Source organism: Panthera uncia, chromosome E3 (genome assembly GCF_023721935.1).
Source record: "Panthera uncia isolate 11264 chromosome E3, Puncia_PCG_1.0, whole genome shotgun sequence".
Classification (NCBI taxonomy): domain Eukaryota; kingdom Metazoa; phylum Chordata; class Mammalia; order Carnivora; family Felidae; genus Panthera; species Panthera uncia.
In genome coordinates this window covers 11,546,060-11,566,198 of record NC_064815.1, presented here as the reverse complement: position 1 = coordinate 11,566,198, position 20,139 = coordinate 11,546,060, and the positions used below count along the sequence as shown (strand labels likewise).

The window sequence follows — 20,139 nt, the reverse complement described above, 5'->3', positions numbered from 1 at the left end:
TTTCTCCTTTATCTATTATAGGTCCCCCTAAACAACCGGTAATCACACTAGGCCAGACTAACAGCCCTTTCCACAGGCTTGAATGAGGAACACGGGATCCAATCTCTTCTGTAGCACCTTGTTTCCCCACGGCAGAGATCACTTACCCGTTACAAACTCATCTCCCCCATGTCCACTCACCACCATAACACACCCCACATATCACATGTACTTTCATGTACTCATACACACCTTCCTTATCTCCACTGATTTAACTCTATCTCAGGTTATTGCACCTGAGGGAATCCCTTAAACATACATTTCCTGCAAATTCTCTCGTCTTCCTCTGATAGTCAAAAAATGACATAAAATATTGTTGACACATGTAAAAAGAATCTCCGTGAAACACCCACATCACATAGAAGGAATGTCATAAGCTTTTTTTTGTTTTTAACTGAAGTACAGTTGGCACAAAATGTTACAGTAGTTTCAGGTGCACAACACTGATTCAGCAAGCCTATATAGTATGCTGTGCTCACCACAAGTGCAGCTACCATCTGTCATCACACAACGCTATGACAATACCACTGACTAAAGGAATGTCATAAGCTTTAAAGTCAAACTGGCAAATTAAAGGATCACAGAAATAAACTTCCTTTTCTTAGCCCTTTTTATCTCTTTAAAAATGCTATTCACAATGCAACCGTACTGCTTTATACAATTTTGTTGTTGTTGCAGAAGTAAATATTTTAGGTACAATATGGTCTTATGGGCTAACCTAGGAATCTAACTCCTGTATAGATCCAGGGAACCACCCAGTCAACCTAAAAATTAACTTTCATCTTATGACATTTTTTGTCAAAGTTGGGAATGACTATATAGTAGCTGGGCCTTACTTCCAAAATGAAAAACAACTGATAAATGGTAAAAAGAAAAAGAAAAAAAAAGAAAAAAACAAGCCTGCATTCTGAGGATAGTCAGCTACTATACAATAATGTGATCTATGTAACAATGTAAGTATCATACTTGTAAAAATGAGGTAAGATTAGGAATGCCAAATATTACCTTCTCTTGAGTTCTAGTCCCTTTGTGCTTGGATATTCTACTCTCACTTCAAACATAACATGTCTAAACCAAACTCATCACCTTTACCGATAAATCAGCGCACTCTCCAAAATTCCCAATTCTAGTCCCTACTCTAGGTTCAAAATCTTAGTGTCAACTGTAACACCTCCTCTTTCTTGCCATATGCAAGCTTGGACTGATTGCTACTTAAGGTACAGAGATCCATAAATCATACTCTGTTAGTAGGGAACTTTCAGGCTGAGAATAGATAACACAAGCAAAGATTTAGAGATGAGAATACAGATTATATTTAGGAAATAGAAAGTAATACAGAGGAGCTAGAATGTAGATCCGTGCAGGAAAAAAAAAAAGTATGATCTAAGGTTGGAAACATAAACTACAGCCATATTGTGAAGATACTTGAATGCCTTTGTGCTGTGGAAGATGAAAAGTCACTGAAAGTTTTCTGGTACGAGCACATGAAGTGGTTAATAGCCAGGGTTCTGCAGCTAGACTTCCTGGGTTCAAATCTCAGCTCTTCCACCTATCAGTTTTGTGACCCTGGGCAAGTTACATGACTTTTCTGTATCTCTGTGGGGCTAATAACAGCATCTATATAAGGATGTTGTGAGGACTCAATTAGTAAATACATATAAAGTGCCTAGAAAAGCATCTGTCATAAAGTAAATGCTATGTAAGTATTTGTGATTCTTATTACATTTATCCTTTAGGAAGATGAATTTAGCAGCAATGTATAGAAATGAACTAGAACAAAAATTTCCCTGCCTTTACTCACGCTATTTCACCCTCAAGGACAAGCACTGCCCAAGTTTTCATAATTATTTAAATATTCATTAAGTGTTATCATCTATTAAGCTCAAATGCCATCTCCTCCTCGACCACCTGGACAGAAAGTAGCTACATCATATATTTGACACTTATTTCTTATGTATATAAATTTATTTCTCCGAAGAGAGCACAGGTTTCTTGAGAATAAAATATTTTTTCATTTACTTAAATGCAATCTCTCAGAATATTTAGTACAGTTCCTTACAGACCATACATACTTCAATAAGCATTTGTTGCGAGACTGTCTGGAATAAAGTCCAGTGGTATAAGAAATATTTATGGGAAGATCTAAGGACTACTTAGAGTAAATTAAAGATTTATTTTATTAAAATGAATGGTACTTTTAAAATGAAATAGTCATAAATGAAATAGCCTTAGAAATCTTTGCTTTTAAGTTAGTGGGCTGGTCAGCAAAACTAATCTGAAGATGGTCTGTTTTTGAAAAAAACCTTCTATTTTATTACAGCTGAAAGTAGACCCAATGATGTTCCTGGGTGTAATGTGAATACACCACTAAAGGGGAGACCTAGTGAAATTTTGCTCTCCCGTTTTCTTACTTGACCCAACCAACTGCATGTATCTTTACCCGTTTAATCTCTAATGATAGTATATAGTCCCTAGTTGAACAGATCTATATTAAAAGTCAACAGCTGCCTTTTGGCTCAATATATACAACAGCCAAGTGTCAAAATGCCAAATGTGACCTTTTATTTATAGCAAAGCTAGTATAAAGAGACACACAAAAAAAGTGCAGCCTTTTCCTCCCAATTAAGAAAAAAAAATACAGTTCAAACAAATGTCTCTTTGCTTTAAAACTGGAATCATACACTGTAACGTCATATAAGTAAATTACACGATTTTGGTATACACTCATAAATACATGTATCATTGATTGTAACACCCAAATCCATATGCTTCTCTATTTTGTCAACTCTAAAGCAATAAATCTCAAAGGAACATCACATTTTACTTGCTCATGCCATATCTGGTAAGGATTCTCCTCCCTGTAATTTACAGCTAATGAGAGAATACATAGTAATGTTCGCATAGGTGTGTTTTTGAAGAGTGACTTTGATCCAGACACTTATTTTTAGGCACCTGATATTCAAAGATCCTTAGGTTCCTTCATGGCTCTTATTTAACCTCTCTTGTTGAAATGCAATAGCTTTGCTAAATATTACTTTTCATCAGTCTGTAGCCAACAAAGAATGAAACAATGCAGCCACCATATCCAATCAGTTGTTATCAACTGGATCAGGTGTTGCATGTAATCAACTTTTTAGCAGCCAGCTGCTAGTTGGCCAAAGAACTAAAGAAAACTCGGGAAAAATTGTGTAGCTCCAGAGCTTGAAAATAAAACATTCTGACAACCAAAAAGATATGAATGTCATGTTTGCATAAATCATCATAGACAGGTAAGGCTGTAACTATGAAATTTATACCTATATATTGTCACCGCTGTCACTGTACAATCTAATCTCCTGGGTTATGTAGGGTGTATAAAATAAACTCACTATGTAAATCGTTATCCATTCAAGTTGCATGATTAAGCTCTTATTTACAATTCAACAATAACAATTTCATAAACAGCAATATTTCATTATGTGACTAAATTTCCCCTATAAGATTATGTAATATGGTCCACTGCTTACATACACATTAATATGAAGTATGGGGGCGCCTGGGTGGCTTGGTCAGTTGAGCGACCCACTCTCTGATTTCGGCTTGCGTCATAACCCCAGGGTCGTAGGATGGAGCCCCGCGTCAGGTTCTGCACTGAGTGTGGAGCCTGCATAAGATTCTCTTGCTCCCTCGGCCCCTCTCCCCAGCTTGTGCATGCTCTCAAATTAAAAAAAAAAAAAAAAATGCAGTATGGAAAAAACACAAAAACTCACAGTTGCATTACAGAAACTAATAACAACTAGAAGAAATTTTATTCTATAAACAAAAACTAAATCCTCAGTTATACTACTTGTCAGGTTTCTATAAAGAAACAACCATCTCATATATTTCAAACATATTTCCAGCCTTTCAGGTGAAGCTAACTGACTCTATACTCAACTGTAAAGTTTACAGACCACTAGGTCTTAGATATATTCCTTTAAAAATAACTTCCGAGGGCACCTGGGTGGCGTCCGACTTTGCCTCAGGTCATGATCTCACGGTTTGTGGGTTCGAGCCCCCGCATCAGGCTCTGTGCTGACAGTCTGGAGCCTGGAGCCTGCTTCAGATTCTGTGTCTCTCTCTCTCTCTGCCCAACCGCCGCTCACTCTGTCTCTCTCTCTCTCAAAAATAAAAGAAAACATTAAAAAAAAAAGTTAAGAAAACAACTTCTGAACTAAATGATTTTCACAGTACACTGCAGTTGTTACCCTTTAACCTATAGGAGAACATAAAGTTGGAGTCTGAATGTGCATAGCAATTAGAAGGGATGAAAAAAAGCATTAATCAAATCTGAATGATATAATTTTTACTAATAAAAACTCTCAACTACAACTTGTCTAAAATTACATAGCTAGTAAATAGCAGGACTGGGATTTGACTATGTCAGTTTTGGTTTGACCCCAAAATCTGTGTGCCCTTTGTACTATGCTAGGCTGCCTTTCATTTAGAAATCTGTTTTCTTCTTCAGTCTGTTCCAGAAACCTATGAACCCAATGCAGGCCTTGCTTTTTGTACTTATATGTGTGGCTTACATTACCACTACCACGGACTTCAGAGTCTCTCTTCCTAGATTGGGTTCGGCTGGGTTTCAGTTATATTCAAATTCAGACACACCATGTTGCCTTAAGTTTCTGTTTAGAACAAGGCAAGCTCTAAGTAAATAAGATAGGTAATAAAAAGGGAAATGTTAAAAAATTCTAATGTTATGACTTTTTATATAATTATGATTAATACTTGAGCATTTTGCTATGTACTAGACCATGTGCTGATTCCTTATATGCCATATTATATTTCCTTATAACCATCATTTGAAATAAATATACAGTCCCTATTTTATAGCTGAGAAATCAAATTACATGCCCCAGATCATAAAACTCATAAAAAGGGAATCCAAGAATCAAATGTAGATATGGCTGACTCTAAATCCCACAGGACCATTTTAAGTTTATTGTGTTGCAACTCCAGTATAAACCTAGTATTTGTCAAGAAAGGGGTTAAACAATCCCTGCTCCAGGTCAGACTCTGCTGAACAGTGAAGGATTGCTATACTGACTACACTGTGCCAGCTCTGAAAGCCTTGGCTCTAGCAGCCAAATGACAGAATTTAAGAAGTCTGGTCAGTCTAATAAATGCAACAGCATCATCACTCTGTAATTTCTTTATCACAATTTCCTTCCTTTTAGTGATCTCCATTTACTTATGGCTTCTGTCCATGTTCTTGGTCCCAAACTTCCCTTCTCCACAACTTTTAGGCCTACTGGCCTATATCCTTCATCCCAAAGGGCCTATATCCCCATTGGTAATGGTAAAAAGAGAGGACTTCTGGAACCAAGGTTGTAAACGAAATAAATGCTTTGTTCAGGAAATTTAATCTTCTATTGGAAAACTGGCCTACACTGTAAAATTTACAGCAACATAAGTGATTTCAAGCTTCAAGTACATCCTGTGAACACTATAAAAAAGACTGGTCTTAGAATTTTTATTCAAAGTTATTATTTGCTAAGTATTATTTATACTGATAATGTCACTTAAAGAATTTTAATAGTTATTATTTTTGAGAGACGGAACACAAGTGGGGGAGGGACAGAGAGAGAGAGAGAGACAGACAGACAGACACAGAATCCGAAGAGGGGTCCAGGCTCTGAGCTGTTAGCACAGAGCCCCATATGGGGCTTGAACACATGAACTGTGAGATCATGACCTGAGCTGAAGTTGGATGCTTAACTGACTGAGCCACTAAGATGCCCTTAATGTCGCTTCTTAAAAATGTTCATTTATTTTTGAGACAGAGCGAGCACAAGCAGGGGGAGGGGCAGGGAGAGGACAGAAGATCTGAAGCAGGCTCTGTGCTGACAGCAATGAGCCTGATGCAGGGCTTGAACTCATGAACTGCGAGATCATGACCTGAGACCAAGTCAGATGCTCAGCCAACTGAGCCACCCAGGTGCCCCAATAATGTCACTTTTTAAAAAACCAAATAGGGATGCCTGGGTGGCTCAGGTGCTTAAGTATTCCACTCTTGATTTCAGTTCAGGTCATGATCTCACAGTTTGTGAAATCGAGCCCTGTGTCAGGCTCTGCGCTGACAGAGCAGAGCCTGCTTGTGATTCTCTTCCTCCCAATCTCTGTCTCTCTCTGCTCTTCCCTTGTTCACATGCATGAACTCTCTTTCTCAAAATAAATAAACTTTAAAAATAAGATAAAAAGCCAAAAAAATGTTTGTACCACTTTACCATTTTGAAGAAGTATTACTGTTTGAAGTAAAAGAAATTTACTGGCCCAAATATTTAACTGATGAATAGATAATGGATAAATATATCTGGCAATAAAAAGACTAATTACTAAAGTACTAACATTTACTATAATATGGATGAACCTTGAAAACATTACACTAAGTGAAATAAGCCAGTCATAAAAGACCACATGTTGTATGATTCCACTTACATGAAATGTCCAGAACAGGCCAATCCTTAGAGACAGAAAGTAGATTGGTCCCTTCGACTAAGAACAGGATGTTGGGGGGTCATGGCTAAGGGATGGGAGTTTCTCTCTGGGGTACTGAAAATGTTCTAAAATTTTCAAAAAAAAAATTAAATAAAAAAAATTTTTTAAAGCAGTGTACTGGCAAAAGACTCAAAAGACCATTGAAGAAATTGTTAGTGCTTTTTAAATTAAAGGAGAACATAATTTCAAGATTTTTGCCCTCTTAGGTAGAACCAAATTCTGTCCTTCACTATGTCAGGTACAAAGTGATTACCAAAATGAAGTTCTAGACAGACTGCTTTGTTTAAACTGATGTTACAAAGCTCCTTCATGCGAAAGTACCTCTGTAATCACTTAAATTGTTACCATTCAGGGGAGAGGGCTTATTGTTTAATAATTTTTTATTATTTAATAAATGGTGTTTAATAAATATCTGCTTGGGCAGCTTATAATTTTAATGTTTTAAACCAACGACTCAAATCTGTAGGCCAGGATCTACTTGTGATCTTGAACTCTAACATGAGAGATGTCAAGCACCACAGTCCCTTATCTGAGGTTTCCAGGATTTCCTGTGGAGAGAGTAGTGGGTAGCAGAATGGGAAATGATACTCTTTCAAAGTCTTTCACTTCCCCAAGCACCTGCCAGTTTTTATACTTGAGCGAAAAGAAATCTCTTCCTCACAAAATGTCAGCCGTCTCCTAGGTTTCAAGTGGTTTTCTCCCCCACTTGGATAGGGATAGGGGTGTGTGTGTGTGTGGGGGGGAGGCTATTAGAATAATGTTCTTAGCTTATCTGTGTCCCCTCACTTATTCCTTCCCAGGTCAGAGGAATGACTTTGACTGGCAGTTATGAAAAAATTGGGTATATGTGGTCCAACTTTTTGTCCTTGGGAGCAAGTCGCCCATAAGGAGCCCTCATTTCCTCTGTTCTTTCATGCTGGAAGTCTTATAGGGCAGGTGCCTCAGTCCTGTTTGGGACTGGATGGTTAAGTTTGTTCAATCGTGAGATCCAGTAAGAAGAGGAAGTTGCTTGCCCACAGATAAAAGCCATGTTCTCCAATATTCTCTTTATCAGCAATAAAATAATATCATGGATCCTAATTATTCTTTCTTTCCCTCAGTTCAGAATAACAAGCAGGAAAGAGTGTGTCGGTTATTGTGACTCCTTACACACTCTAAACAATTTTAAAAAGAATGAAAATCTTAGGAATAAATACACTCTGACAGACTACAAAGTGAATGTGATAACCAACTGTATAAAAAGAAATTTTGATTAGACATAAAGGAGGAATTCCTCTATGTACTGGAAGAGACTTTTGGAAAACATTTGGAAATCTTCGTTAAGAACACTAAGAAAATTCATCTAGGATGATTTGGGATGGTATAACCCTAAACGGTCACTACAATCTTTGCTGTAAAGGATGATGCCTCAAAAAAGGAATCTCTAGATCATTTTTTCTAGATCATCTTTTTTAGTTTGAGAGCGAGAGCGAGAGCGATAGAGAGAGAGAGAGAGAGAGCATACACATGAGAGGGGGAGGGGCAGAGAGACAGGAGAGAGAGAATCCCAAGCAGGCTCAGCACTGGCAGTGCAGAGACCTATGTGGGGCTTCAACCCGTGAACTGTGAGATCATGACCTGAGCCGAAATCAAGAATCAGACGCTTAACCAGCTGAGCCACCCAGGAGCACCGAGATCATTTTATTTATCAGAAGCAGCTTTGCTTAATTGTTGACCTTGTTAGAATTAACTCAATAATAAAACTCCCCCCACCCTTCCCAAAAAGTTTGTCTCTTTAGAGATGAGAAAACAGTGACAGTGAAGTTAAGGGACTTGTACAAAGCAAAGGACATCACTTTGAGACTAAAACCCAAATCTCCCTCTTCTGTAATCTGGCAAGAACTTCAGCCACTTAAGAATTTTAATCTTGTTGGGGCACGTGGGTGGCTCAGTCGGTTGAACATCCAACTTCAGCTCAGGTCATGATCTTGCATTTTGTGAGTTCGAGCCCTGTGCTGGGCTCTGTGCTGACAGCTCAGAGCCTGGAGCCTGCTTCAGATTTTGTGTCTCCCTCTCTCTCTCTGCCCCTCTCCTTCTCATGCTCTCTAACTCTCAAGAATAACATTAAAAAAAAAAAAAAAGAATTTTAATCTTGTTAAGTAAAAAAAGGTATGCATAAGTAAGATATAGGTAATACTTCAATGAAGGGTTTTCTTGAAGGGAATATGCAACACTGAAACTCAAATCTCATGTGCAAAGCATTGACATGTGGGAAAAGATGTAGAAATGGCTATTCTACATTGGCTAAATATAAAAAGCCTAAGAAATCAAACCAAGTCATGGATGTTAAGTTCCTTCAAAACCTATAAAGCACTATATAAAATGAAAGATACTGCTATGAGTTCCAGTAACCAGAAGAAATTTGATCGTGGCACAGCAGAATTACGCAATTCATGATATTCAACTGCCATTCAGTATTTTTTATTAACAGAAAACACTAAGGGTCCTTACTGAAGTGCCCCCCCCCCCCCCAACCCCATGTACTTCCTTCATACCTATTTCATTAGGTCTTCAAAAGTTTTTGCAGAACCTACAGGATATCAGAACAAGCTCAGGACATGTTACCACATACAGACGAGAAAAGAAGGAATGTACTTTCTCTGTATTTGCATCAATACAATAAAAACAAACTAACAATTCTGCCAGTATGAAGCATGGCCCATAAACTTATGAGAGTACAGTTTATTAGTCAAGATTTTAGGAAATTATCCTATTCAGTTATTTATTGTTTTTGGATTATTTCATTTCCTTCTGTGGTACTTCAAGCAGAAACTGAGGAGTAGAGAAACTAGAATATGGTGATGAAAGACTAAATGAAGAAGAACAGTACAGGAGTAATGCAAAAATGCCAAGAGAGAAGATGAATTTCACTTGTGATAAGCCTGGCCATATTTTTTTTTTAATTTTTTTTAACATTTTTATTATAAAAAAATTTTTTTTAATGTTTATTTTTGAGAGAGAGAGAGAGAGAGAGGCAGACAGACAGGCAGAGACACAGAGGGAGACACAGAATCCAAAGCAGGCTCCAGGTGCTGAGCTGTCAGTACAGAGCGCAACGCGGGCTTGAACCCACCAACTGTGAGATCATGACGTGAACCGAAGTCGGACACTTAACCGACTGAACCACCCAGGTGCCCCTGGCCATTTTATTCTTGATACTGCCTTATACCCAAGAACACCCAATAAAGAAAATGTGTCAGTTCTCACAGTAACAAGTTCTGAGCTTTAATTTCAAAAAATCAACATGTTATTATAAATGAGAACAGCAATACAACAATATCTAACCTTTAATGAGCACTTACTGTGTTAGGCATTTTCTAAATGTTTTACATGGATTAAATCAATCATCATAATAATCCAATGAGGCAGGTACTACTAATATCCCTATTTTACAGAGGAAGAACTGTAAAGAGAGGCTAAGTAACTTGCCCCAAATCAAAGAGCTAGTAAATGATGAAGTTTGGATTTGAATCCTGAAACTTTCTGTACTAGTTCACGGCAGTGGTTTTCAAATTATATCTGCAGAACCTTTTGGCTCTAGGATTCAACTTTCAAAATATATTTTGTTCACTTAAAAAACTGCAGTAAAAACATCACAGTCAAAATATGCTGTATTTAATGCACTGAGGGAATCAACACAATAACCTTTTGCTGCTAGGCTGTCACTTCTGTACAGATCTTAGAATAAAGCTGGTCCTGTCACCTCTGCAATCTTATTCGAACTTCCTGTAAATGTTTCATTGATTTGGAAGGTGGAATTCTGTCTAGATTAAAAAAAAAAATCTCGAGTAGATCTGTCTGCTCAAATAAAAGTGTACATTGAGTGTACAAACTCTCTATCAAACTTCAAGTGTATCTTACCACAACGCAAGAGCTCAAGAGTCGACAAAAGAACATCGCATTTAAGTTCTGGGGGGCTTACCGTCTGATATATTTAAGGTGATAAACAGGGGTTAGATATGATTTTGAAAAACTTTCCTACCGTTCCTACTATCTCCTGTTTCAACCTACAAAGTTTTTAATTGAAGGGTGAGATGGCAAGGGAAACTGTTAGGAGAAAGATCACCTCTCCCACCTGTTTTAGCCACACATCCCCACTGACACTCTGGACCTCATGCCCACAATTTCCTGCCCTTCCACTTTGCTGTATCAATCACTCCCAGTCAGTCCTTCAATTCTGTTGGGTTCACGATGCCACTGACCATATACCATCAACTGTTTCCTTTATTAACTTTTACTTTTTATCCAGCTGAGAATCCATGAACCAGCATTACAGGGACATTTTGGCTAATAGTTAGACACCTTTGTTCCTCTGTGATTTTGTTGCATTTCACTGGCAAACTCCAATCACGAAGGAAACGTTCTATTGGTTTTCACCACTGACTGGTATCAAAGCAGCCGAGCACTACCAGAGGTCAACAAGGCAGTTGGCTGACCGCACTGTATGTTCTTCACCACTGACTTCAGTGAGGCTTCCACAATGCTAGACAATCCTACTATGTCACTGGTTGGCATGCTTTCTCTGCAATTATTTACCTATTTCAAACATTTTCTACTTCCTTCGATCAGCGGACTTCTGTCCCTCCCATCATCTCGGCAGCAACTCACAGCTGAAGACTTTGTCTACTGTTATGAAGGAGTTATTCCCATCCTGCACAGTTGAAAATCCATGCATAATTTTTTACTCCCCCAAAACTTAACTACTAATAGCCTGTCGACTAGGAAGCCTTGCCAATAGCATAAATAGCTGATCAACACATGTTTTGTAGGTTATATGCATTATATACTGTATTCTTAGAATGAAGGAGGCTAGAGAAAAGAAAATGTTAAGATAATCATAAGACAAAATATTTACAGTACTGTATTTATTTAAAAAAAAAAAAAAAAAGGTCCACGTATAAGTGGACCAGAGCAGCTCAAACCCATGTTGTTCAAGGGCCAACTGTGTATCTTTCCCATGGACATTTAGTCTATTTTTTACATTGGGATTCACCTAAAAGCACATTGCAAAAAGCATCTTCTCTGCTAGAACAGTGAAACCTCTTTGCCCCTAAGTATAAAAAGCCCCAAAGCCTCATAAACGGAGTCACTGCACATATAATTAGGATAAAAAAAAAAAAAAAAAAAAAAAAACAGGTCCTGAAGTGGATGTCACACATATAACTGTACAAACTGACACTGCTAACATTTTCAGAAACAGCATATGTAGTTTCATCAAATTCCAAACCATCCTATCCTTTCTTACACACCTCACAAGTTTAAAAAAACTGAGATATAATCGATGTATAACATCTTGTACATAAGGAGTAGAACGTGCTGCTTTGATACATTTATATATTGCGAATTTACCACAGTAGCATTAGCTAACAGCTCAGTCACATCACAATCATCATGCATGTTTTACCATTAAGAGCTCTGCTAGAACTGTAGAGGCAAGAAAAGGAGAATTTTTTAGTGTGTTATTTTAATAACCCGTAAATCTGACAGCATGATTTTGTGTTACTAGATCTAGATGGAGGAGAGGAGGCAGGGAGGAGGGAGCAACAAATGTCCCAGCTACAGCTTTCTTTTTTTTTAAGAGCTAAATATACTGCAGGATAAATACAGACCCGTAAGTAATACTTAAGAAGTAACTTTGACAGCACAGTGATACATTTTTATAACAAATTATTCACGGAGGGAGTCTGACAGTCCCAACCCCCCTATATTCCCTTCACCTGCACTGAACGAGCAGTTAGAAAACAGACTCATTCCTTCATTCCAGTCAGCTCTCCTGACAGCTGCTACGTTAATTACAGGGCTGGTCTCACAGCTCTGGGTGAGTGTGAGTGTGTACAGGTACGTATGTGCGATGACGGCCCAAGCTGAGAAAAATCCTGCACCCGGGATCCCCTTCAGAAAGATGCCTACTTCTCTCCGGAGGGCACCACCTTGTCTCTGCTGCCTCCAGCTCGGTGGTGTTCCAGCGGGCACCGCTGCTGCTGCTGCTGGGCTGCCTGCAACTCTAATGTGTTATTTAATTTTGTAACTACTATTAAGATCTCTAAAGCGTTTTTGTGATGCGCTGGAATGAAAGATGCTCCATAAAATGAAGTTTATTATTAGTATTATTATAGCTCCCGGGCCTAAAATAAAGCAAAATTATAACCACACAGACTTCAAAGGGAAAATCGGAAGCCACATGCGTCTTAAACACAGCCGAGCGGGCAGGGGATGGGCGAGGGCGCGGGGAGGGGGACCCGGACGCAGCACGCCAGCTCCTCCGGCACATTAACCCTGCCTGGTCGGGCCACCGGGCACCCGGCCGCAGCTCCCTCCCTCGGGGAACGGGGGCCGGACCTGACTCCCGTCGCAGCTCTCTGGTGGTCCTCGCACTGCCCCCACGGGCTACCTCGCTCCCAGCCCCGGCTCCCCGCCTCGTTTCTAATTCCTGCCCAGGCGCCTCAGTTTTCTCCAGAGCGGTTTCTTCCGTCTCCCACCCGGACTCCCCTACCCCCGCCCCCAATCCAGGACGAAGCTCGTTCCTCCTTGGTCCCTCAGGTCCGGCGACCGTCTCCCTGCCACCTCCCTTCTCCGTCCGGGACCCGCCAGCCCAGCCCAGGTCTCCTCGCCCTTCGGCCACTTTTCGCTCAGCCCGGGCCGCCGCTCCCCTCAGCCCCGGGGTCCCGCTCGCGCCCGCGCGTCCTCCTCTCCATTCCCTCTCCCCTCCGGCCCCCGGGGCGCCCGGCCCCGCCGCCCCAGACGCCTCTCCGCCCCCTCCCTCCTCAGGCCGCCCCCCTCCTCGCAGCCGCCGGCTCCGTCTTCCCCTCGGCCGGGTCTCCCCTCCCCTCCCTCAGCCCTCAGCCAATCCCCCGCCCGGCCCCGCGCGCCCGCCGCTCACCCGCGGACTCCCCGGTGTTGATCCAGTCCGGGTTGGCGATGCTGGCGATGGCGAAGATATCGGCGGCCAGAAAGAGACATCCTGAGATGATGGTCAGTTTATCCATCTCCCCGCCCCGCTCCCCCCACCCCCCGAGCCCCGGGCAGGCCGCGGCCTCACGCCTCCCGCCCCATGGGCCGCCGCCGGGGCCCGGAGTCCCCGCGCCGCCGCCTCGCGCCCCCTCGGCCCCCGCGCGCCACTCGCGCCCTCCGCGCGCCCGGGACCAGCAGCCGCGGCGCGGCCCGCACAGCCGGAACCGCCGCCCGCCCCGGAACTGCTCGGCTCGCCCGCCCCTCACCCGGAAGCGAAGCCTCGGCGCTGTCGAGGCCAGACCGGGTCCCGGGCTGTCGCGTCCCTGCTCTGTTCTCCCGGCTGTGCCGCCCGCCTCGCAGCCCCGGCCCGCGGCCCCCGACCCTCCCCACCGTCCCGGGCTCGGCTGCCCCGGCCTCTATTGGGCCTCACGTCTCGCTGCCCTGGAGCCGGACTGGCACCCGGCCCAGGCCCATTGCCCAGCGCCTACCGGCAGGCCACGCCGCCTTTGAGCTTTCTTGCCAATAATAATGTTATCGTTGTTAATGACTGGTGACAAAATGCCCCTCAGTCTTTAGCCTTTCAAAACGGACACTAGATTGATGGGTGGGAGACTCTGCCAAGTGACCCGGGGCCCCGTACAGCCCTTGTCACCTTGTGTTAGCATTGCCCCTTCCGCGTCGTTCAGCTCCGGGACTGCCCCATTTAGGAAATAACTGTCGACACATAGTGGGGTTACTGGGCTGGACTTGCGAGGCAAGGTTCCTAATCTCCGGAAGCTTACATCCTGGTGGGGAAGAGGCAAACATGTTAAAAATTTATCTTTAAAAATGGGTCATTTCAGGTGTTGCTTTATGAACTAAGTGGGGGTCGGTCTGATGGCGGGGGAGGAGGAGGGCTGTGGTGATGCTTAGGATGGCCACGGAAGGTTCACTGAGACCACCACTATCGTAAACGCGTAACGTGTGAAGATTTGGGCAGGACTACTCCAGACGGAGGGAGAAGCAAGTGCAAAGAGGATTAGGGGAAGGGACAAGGAAGAGGTTGGCTTGTTCAAGGAACTGTGGAATAGCCTGTTTGGCTGGACGGTAGTATGAAAAGACAGAGAGGTAGGTGGAGACCAGATGTAGGGTTTGGGGAGCCATGGTAAAGGGTCTGGATTTTGTTCTAAGTGCAAGCGAAAGGCACAGGAGGTTTTCAGCAGGAGACTGACAAGGTCTTATTTAATCTGTAAAGATAGTGTAGTTGGGGGAGGGGGGAGGGGGACAGGAATGAAAGGGATACCAGTTAACAGGCAAAGTACTCCAGGAGAGAAAGAAATGTAGCTTTAGCTAGGATGCGAATAGTGAAGATGGAAAAAATGGCTAGCTTTGGGTGTTTTATAGGCAAGGAAAACGACTGACCGTGGGGGAGGAGTTGAAACAAAGAAAGGCCTCAGGAATGACTCTTAAGGTTTTGGCCTGAGTAACCAGGTGTTTGGTGATAGTATTTACTGAGTTGAGGCCTGAGGAGAAACTTAGTTTGGATGGATAAACAGAAACAAACAAGACATTGGCATAGTTTGTTGGCAATACAGATGATTTCTCCATCTATAATTTTACTATCTAGTGGAGGTTGCTTTTTCTTTTGTGACTGACTCTTGGACCAAGTCACCATTAACCTTAACTTTGGATCCAGGTCTTTCTTTCCTGGATAGTCCCCCACGCAGCAAACAGGAGATGGGACAGTCATCTTCTTAAATGCCACATAGGTCATCTCAAGAAAGACGTAGAAGGTTGACATCTGTCTCTATTTTGGGAATGCCTACATGTTCCCAAAACTCAGCAAGTTTCAAATTCCACCAAATCCAACAGCCTTGCAGAAACTTGCAGAGTTATCAGTGTCACCACATAGATTGGGTAAGGAGGGATTTAATTGCTAGTCTATAGACTTTCCTGTCCAAACATTGGTCTCCTGGGGGGAAGGATTTTTTTTTAAATATTATGACACCGTTTAGTTTTCCTCTGCCACAGAAATAGGCACAAGCTGATTGATATATTCCAGGGACTCAGATATGCATATCACATTACTGCAGCAGGGTTTCACTTTTTTTTTTTTTTTTTTTTTTTTTTAAAGTACTGGAGAAGTTTGATGGAGTCATATTCTTGGCTTCTCGTCCAGAGTTTCTATTGCCCAGGCATAGAAGAAACTCCCAGCTTTATAGTTCTGAATTCTCAAATAATGTCCGCTGATGTTCACTACTAGGCATTGATGAGAATCCTGAGGTGAACTGTTGGAACAGTTTGCCTGTGAGTGGTATGGTGATCACTTGATCATTGCGTTTAAAAAATACGAGTGTAAATTCCCCCTTCTACCTGGGCAGCACTGCCCAGTCCCTCCTACCTCTGCCCCTCTACAAAAGGTTCTGGATCTAAGATTAAAGAATAAAAACAAGCTGTATAATGGTAACTAGACTTACTGTGGTGATCATTTCATGACATCTATGAATGTTGAATCGCTATGTTGTACACCCAAAACTAATATGTCAACTATATTTAAATTTAAAGAAAAAAAACCAATTTGGAGTTAAAAAAAAAATTGAGAAAATTTTCACCAGATTAATGGCCACAAGTCACTTCAGAAAGTCACCTTCCCATTCCTTCTTTACCACCCAGCATGGGGGTGGGAGGGGTGGGCAGGGACTAAATACTCTGATTACATATTTTCCATTAATCCTGATTTTAGTCCCATATCTCATTCTCTACTTCCAACATACCTGGTATTGCAGAGTCCTGGATCTGTCCGAGATCTACAGGACAGATCAGTTCCCTTCTCCTCTATATCCCAGTCTACATTTTATTTTATTTTTTATTAAATGTTTTTGTTTTTAGGAGAGAGAGAGAGAGAGCGAGCACATGCATACATGAGTGTGGTAGGGGCAGAGAGAGAGGGAGGCTGAGGATCCGAAGCGGGCTCTGTGCTGACAGCAGAGAGCCCATTGCAGGGCTCAAATTCACAAACCATGAGATCATGACCTGAGCCAAAGTCAGATGCTTAACTGACTGAGCTCCCACCCCCACTCCCAGTCTAGATTTTAGTAGAGGCAAACCCTAGGGTTCATGAGAGGTGGTGTGGTGGAGCAAAAAGGATACAGAACTATATTCTAGTCCCCTCCTTTCTACTGACTTGAACTTGGGAAAGTCAGACATTTTGCTTCAGTGGGAGAAGCTCCCCATCTCCTCACTCTCCCTTAAACAAAGCAGCTGGGGCTATTTCATTCAGAGAGATGAGCCACAGGGATCCTTAAGGCAGAAAATCCTTGGGGACCCAGAAGGCCCCCGGAAGGGATCTATGCTGGCAGCCTAAAGTCCTAAATAGCCATTCTGCGGCTGTTAAGGGGCTGTGAACACAGTGTGCTTTATCATGATGGATGGTAGGCCTTGGCCCAACAGAGGCTGAATCCAGATGGGACCTTGGTGAAAGCTGTGGAGGGGACTATATAATCACTCTTCTCTTTAAGGAGTATCTTTGGCCTGACAGGATAAAGAACACACTGCTTCCCCAGGGGGTCAAGTTCACCATGAAGGCCAAGAGTTTGGTGGCTGCACCATATACATGCACCTGGGGGTTCTGGGATTAGATAAGACCAAAGAGCTAAATCCAGAGGTTAACAGTTTGTGCCTTGGGCTCAAATCTCCTTTCGTCTCACAGATTGGGTTCCACTGGAGCTGACTCCAACCAGAGATCATGGATTAGCGTGCGGTCTTTATTAGGGAGTGCATTAAGGAGCAACTCCTCTGGGGGGAGGGAAGGCAGAGGGAGCAGTTTGGCTGTGATTCAGTTATTGGAGGCTTTGGCAGACCCCGTGAGCAACTCTGAAGTTGGGGTGGCCACTCAGAGTTGGGGAAAAGGGGCCAAGCCTTTATATCCCCACATGGACCAGTCATTGGAGTTGAGCTACCTCAGGAATGACCTTGGGTATGGCTGCTCTCCAGCCAAAGACAATTCCTTGAAAGGGCCAACAGCTGAGATCCATGAACCTACAACCTTCCCAGGAGCTGGGGACTAAGTCCTTCAGTCTTCAGGAGGACTGGGTAGCACAGGGCAACATTTGTCACAGTGCACCCATTGCACGAAGATCCACCTGCTTCTTTTCAGTTCTGAAAGCAGGACCCCGGTGGGCATCTTTTCCCGTGGGAATCTTATGAGAGGAAGGTTAGCAGGACAAACCCCAGCTCCCCGTGTTGCTGCAGCTCATCTCCAGGCATAAGCGACATGCTCATCACCTCCCTCCTCTCCTGCCCATCCTAGATTCCTCTCACCTTTTGCTAGCACCTCTGGTGGTCTAGGTGGCTTATGTGGTGGGGTGGTTCGGACCTCCATCCCTGAGGAGTCTGAGCCACTTGTTGCCATGTATTTCTTGGGCTGTGGCTGCTTTTTTTGTCTGTTCACTGTCAAAATAGGGCAAGGGAGCACTAAGAGATACTCAGGTGGATCATGTGGGTGACAAACTGTTTCAATTTTCTCTGGTGAAAAATGGAACAATCTTAGTGCTTCCCTGTGCCCAAGGTGATGTATACACCTCCTCTACTGGGGATGGGGTCCTCATTATCACCTGGACAGCGGGGTCACCCAACTCCGAAATTCCATCTTGGCATCTACTCTTGCAGACCATCCCTGGTGCTAGCTGCTGCAGGTTGGGTGGGCTTTCCAGGAAACACTCTTTTTTTTTTTTTTTTTTTTTAAATTTTTTTTTAATGTTTATTTATTTTTGAGACAGAGAGAGACAGAGCATGAACAGGGGAGGGGCAGAGACAGAGGGAGACACAGAATCTGAAGCAGGCTCCAGGCTCTGAGCTGTCAGCACAGAGCCCGACGCGGGGCTCGAACTCACGGACTGTGAGATCATGACCCGAGCCGAAGTCGGACGCTTAACCGACTGAGCCACCCAGGCGCCCCTCCAGGAAACACTCTTGAGCTGCAAGGAGTTTATTGGGGAGTGCTCTTGGAAGCCATGCCCATGAGGGGAGGAAGGGGAAGCAGCATTAGGCAAAGGGAGAAGTCAGGTGGCAGTGCAGCCACAGAAGGACCTCAGTAGACCCCACAGGAGCTCTGGAGCTGGGATTGCCCTCCAGGGTTGCTCGAGCTGGACTGAGGGAGCCAGATTTTTACCCCACAGTGACCAGTCACTGGATGCTAGCTGCCCTGGGAAGGTGTAATCTTGGGCAGGGAGCTCAGCTAGAAGCAGGGGTGGGGTGGAGGAGCAGGAATAAATCCTTCAGTCCCGAAGGGGGATCTGGGCAGCACAGGATGGCATCCACAACCGTTTGTATCCTGCAGTTCCACCCATTGGTGTGATCTTGGCATCTGCCCTGAAGAGAGTTTTCAGCCTGGGATGGAGGAAAGGCAGATGGACACCCTGTGTGCCAGGTGCCGATAGGCTCCCCTCCCTGAACCTCCGATGCTGACATGCTTTAGTTCCACAAACTCTCACTGTCCCCCTACTAATAGGAAAACAGAGGAAAAGGATGTATTTTATGACAGAATTAATTTGGTGTCTGCATAGACACCTTGCCAGACTGTTTGGAGGAGGAAACTGGTGATCGATCACAAGAAGCCACCTGCTGGAGACTCCTTGAGGTTGAGAGTAAGAAAATGGATGACTGTTCTTTCCCTTTGTCTCAGCCTCTGCAAGGCGGGATTTATTGAATGAAAATCTGCCCTGGTTTACTGTCCGGGTAGAGCCACAGAAACAGCCCGGTAAACTGGGTTTACCATGGAAATCTTTGCACAGTGTCTGACATCTAATAAGTGCTTGATAACTATTGAAGGCATGAATGTAAGGTGCATAGCTTCTCTGTTTTATCGGAGTGGGAATGAGGACAGGACCTACCTCATTACATTGCTTTCTGTTTCTTCTAGAATATATTTTTGATAATTTACAGTTTTCTTAAATCATCCACTTGATCTGCTCGTTAAATCTAAGTTCCAAAAGGATAGGTAGGGCCCTTGTTTGTCTTGCCGACTGTTGTGTCCCCAGCATCAGCACAAACCACAGAGCGGGCTTCCAGTAAATATTTGTCCTGTGAGCGAATGTGTGTGTGGGAGGAAAGAATTATTTTGGAAAAAAGAAGGAAGAATTAATTCCTCTCCTAATCGTGACTCATTTTTTTTTTCCCCCGAGCCACCCTTGGCCCCTCTTCTCATGCAAAACATTGATGAAAACAGTGCAGTTCCAAAACAGTTGGGACTATTGATGCAGCAATATTTAAAAATATCATTACTGGGAGTGCAGCAGGGGATTGTGTGATCTTATATGGGCTTCTAGTTAGGGTCTGCCTGGGCCCCACAATTTCACAGCTTTGCCACACCCGCCTCTGTGCTTCCTCCATCCTCCCCACTTCGGTTGTTTTCCAAGAATGGATGATGAACCCACTGTGAGCCAGACACTGTGCTGCTCCCTGAACGAGTTTGTTCTCCCCCAAAACTTTCACTCACTCCTTTTTCCAAGTCCGCTGAGGCCTTGTGACCCCCACGGGTACCCCACGTCTGCCCCCTGGCGGCCATCCCGAGGGGCAGCGCCGGAAACCTCCTTGCCGCCCGGGGTCCCC

At 43.3% G+C, this 20,139-nt stretch overlaps 1 protein-coding gene and 1 long non-coding RNA gene across 2 annotated transcripts in view; both read right to left on the bottom strand.

Annotated features, from left to right (window-relative positions):
- The window catches only part of MOSMO (modulator of smoothened), a 61,175-nt gene extending 47,414 nt beyond the window's left edge, over positions 1–13,761 (bottom strand). The window contains exon 1 of the mRNA XM_049639177.1: positions 13,481–13,761. Within this exon, the coding sequence (XP_049495134.1) occupies positions 13,481–13,586 (106 nt within the window). The 5' untranslated portion in view covers positions 13,587–13,761. The remainder of the gene's footprint in view (positions 1–13,480) is intronic.
- Positions 13,762–18,501: 4,740 nt separating this feature from the next.
- LOC125928479 (uncharacterized) lies at positions 18,502–20,115 on the bottom strand. The gene is made up of 2 exons (XR_007459676.1): positions 20,027–20,115; positions 18,502–18,918 (listed from the first exon to the last, which is right to left on the bottom strand). It is a non-coding gene; the product is annotated as an uncharacterized LOC125928479 (long non-coding RNA).
- Between the last annotated feature and the right edge of the window lie 24 nt (positions 20,116–20,139).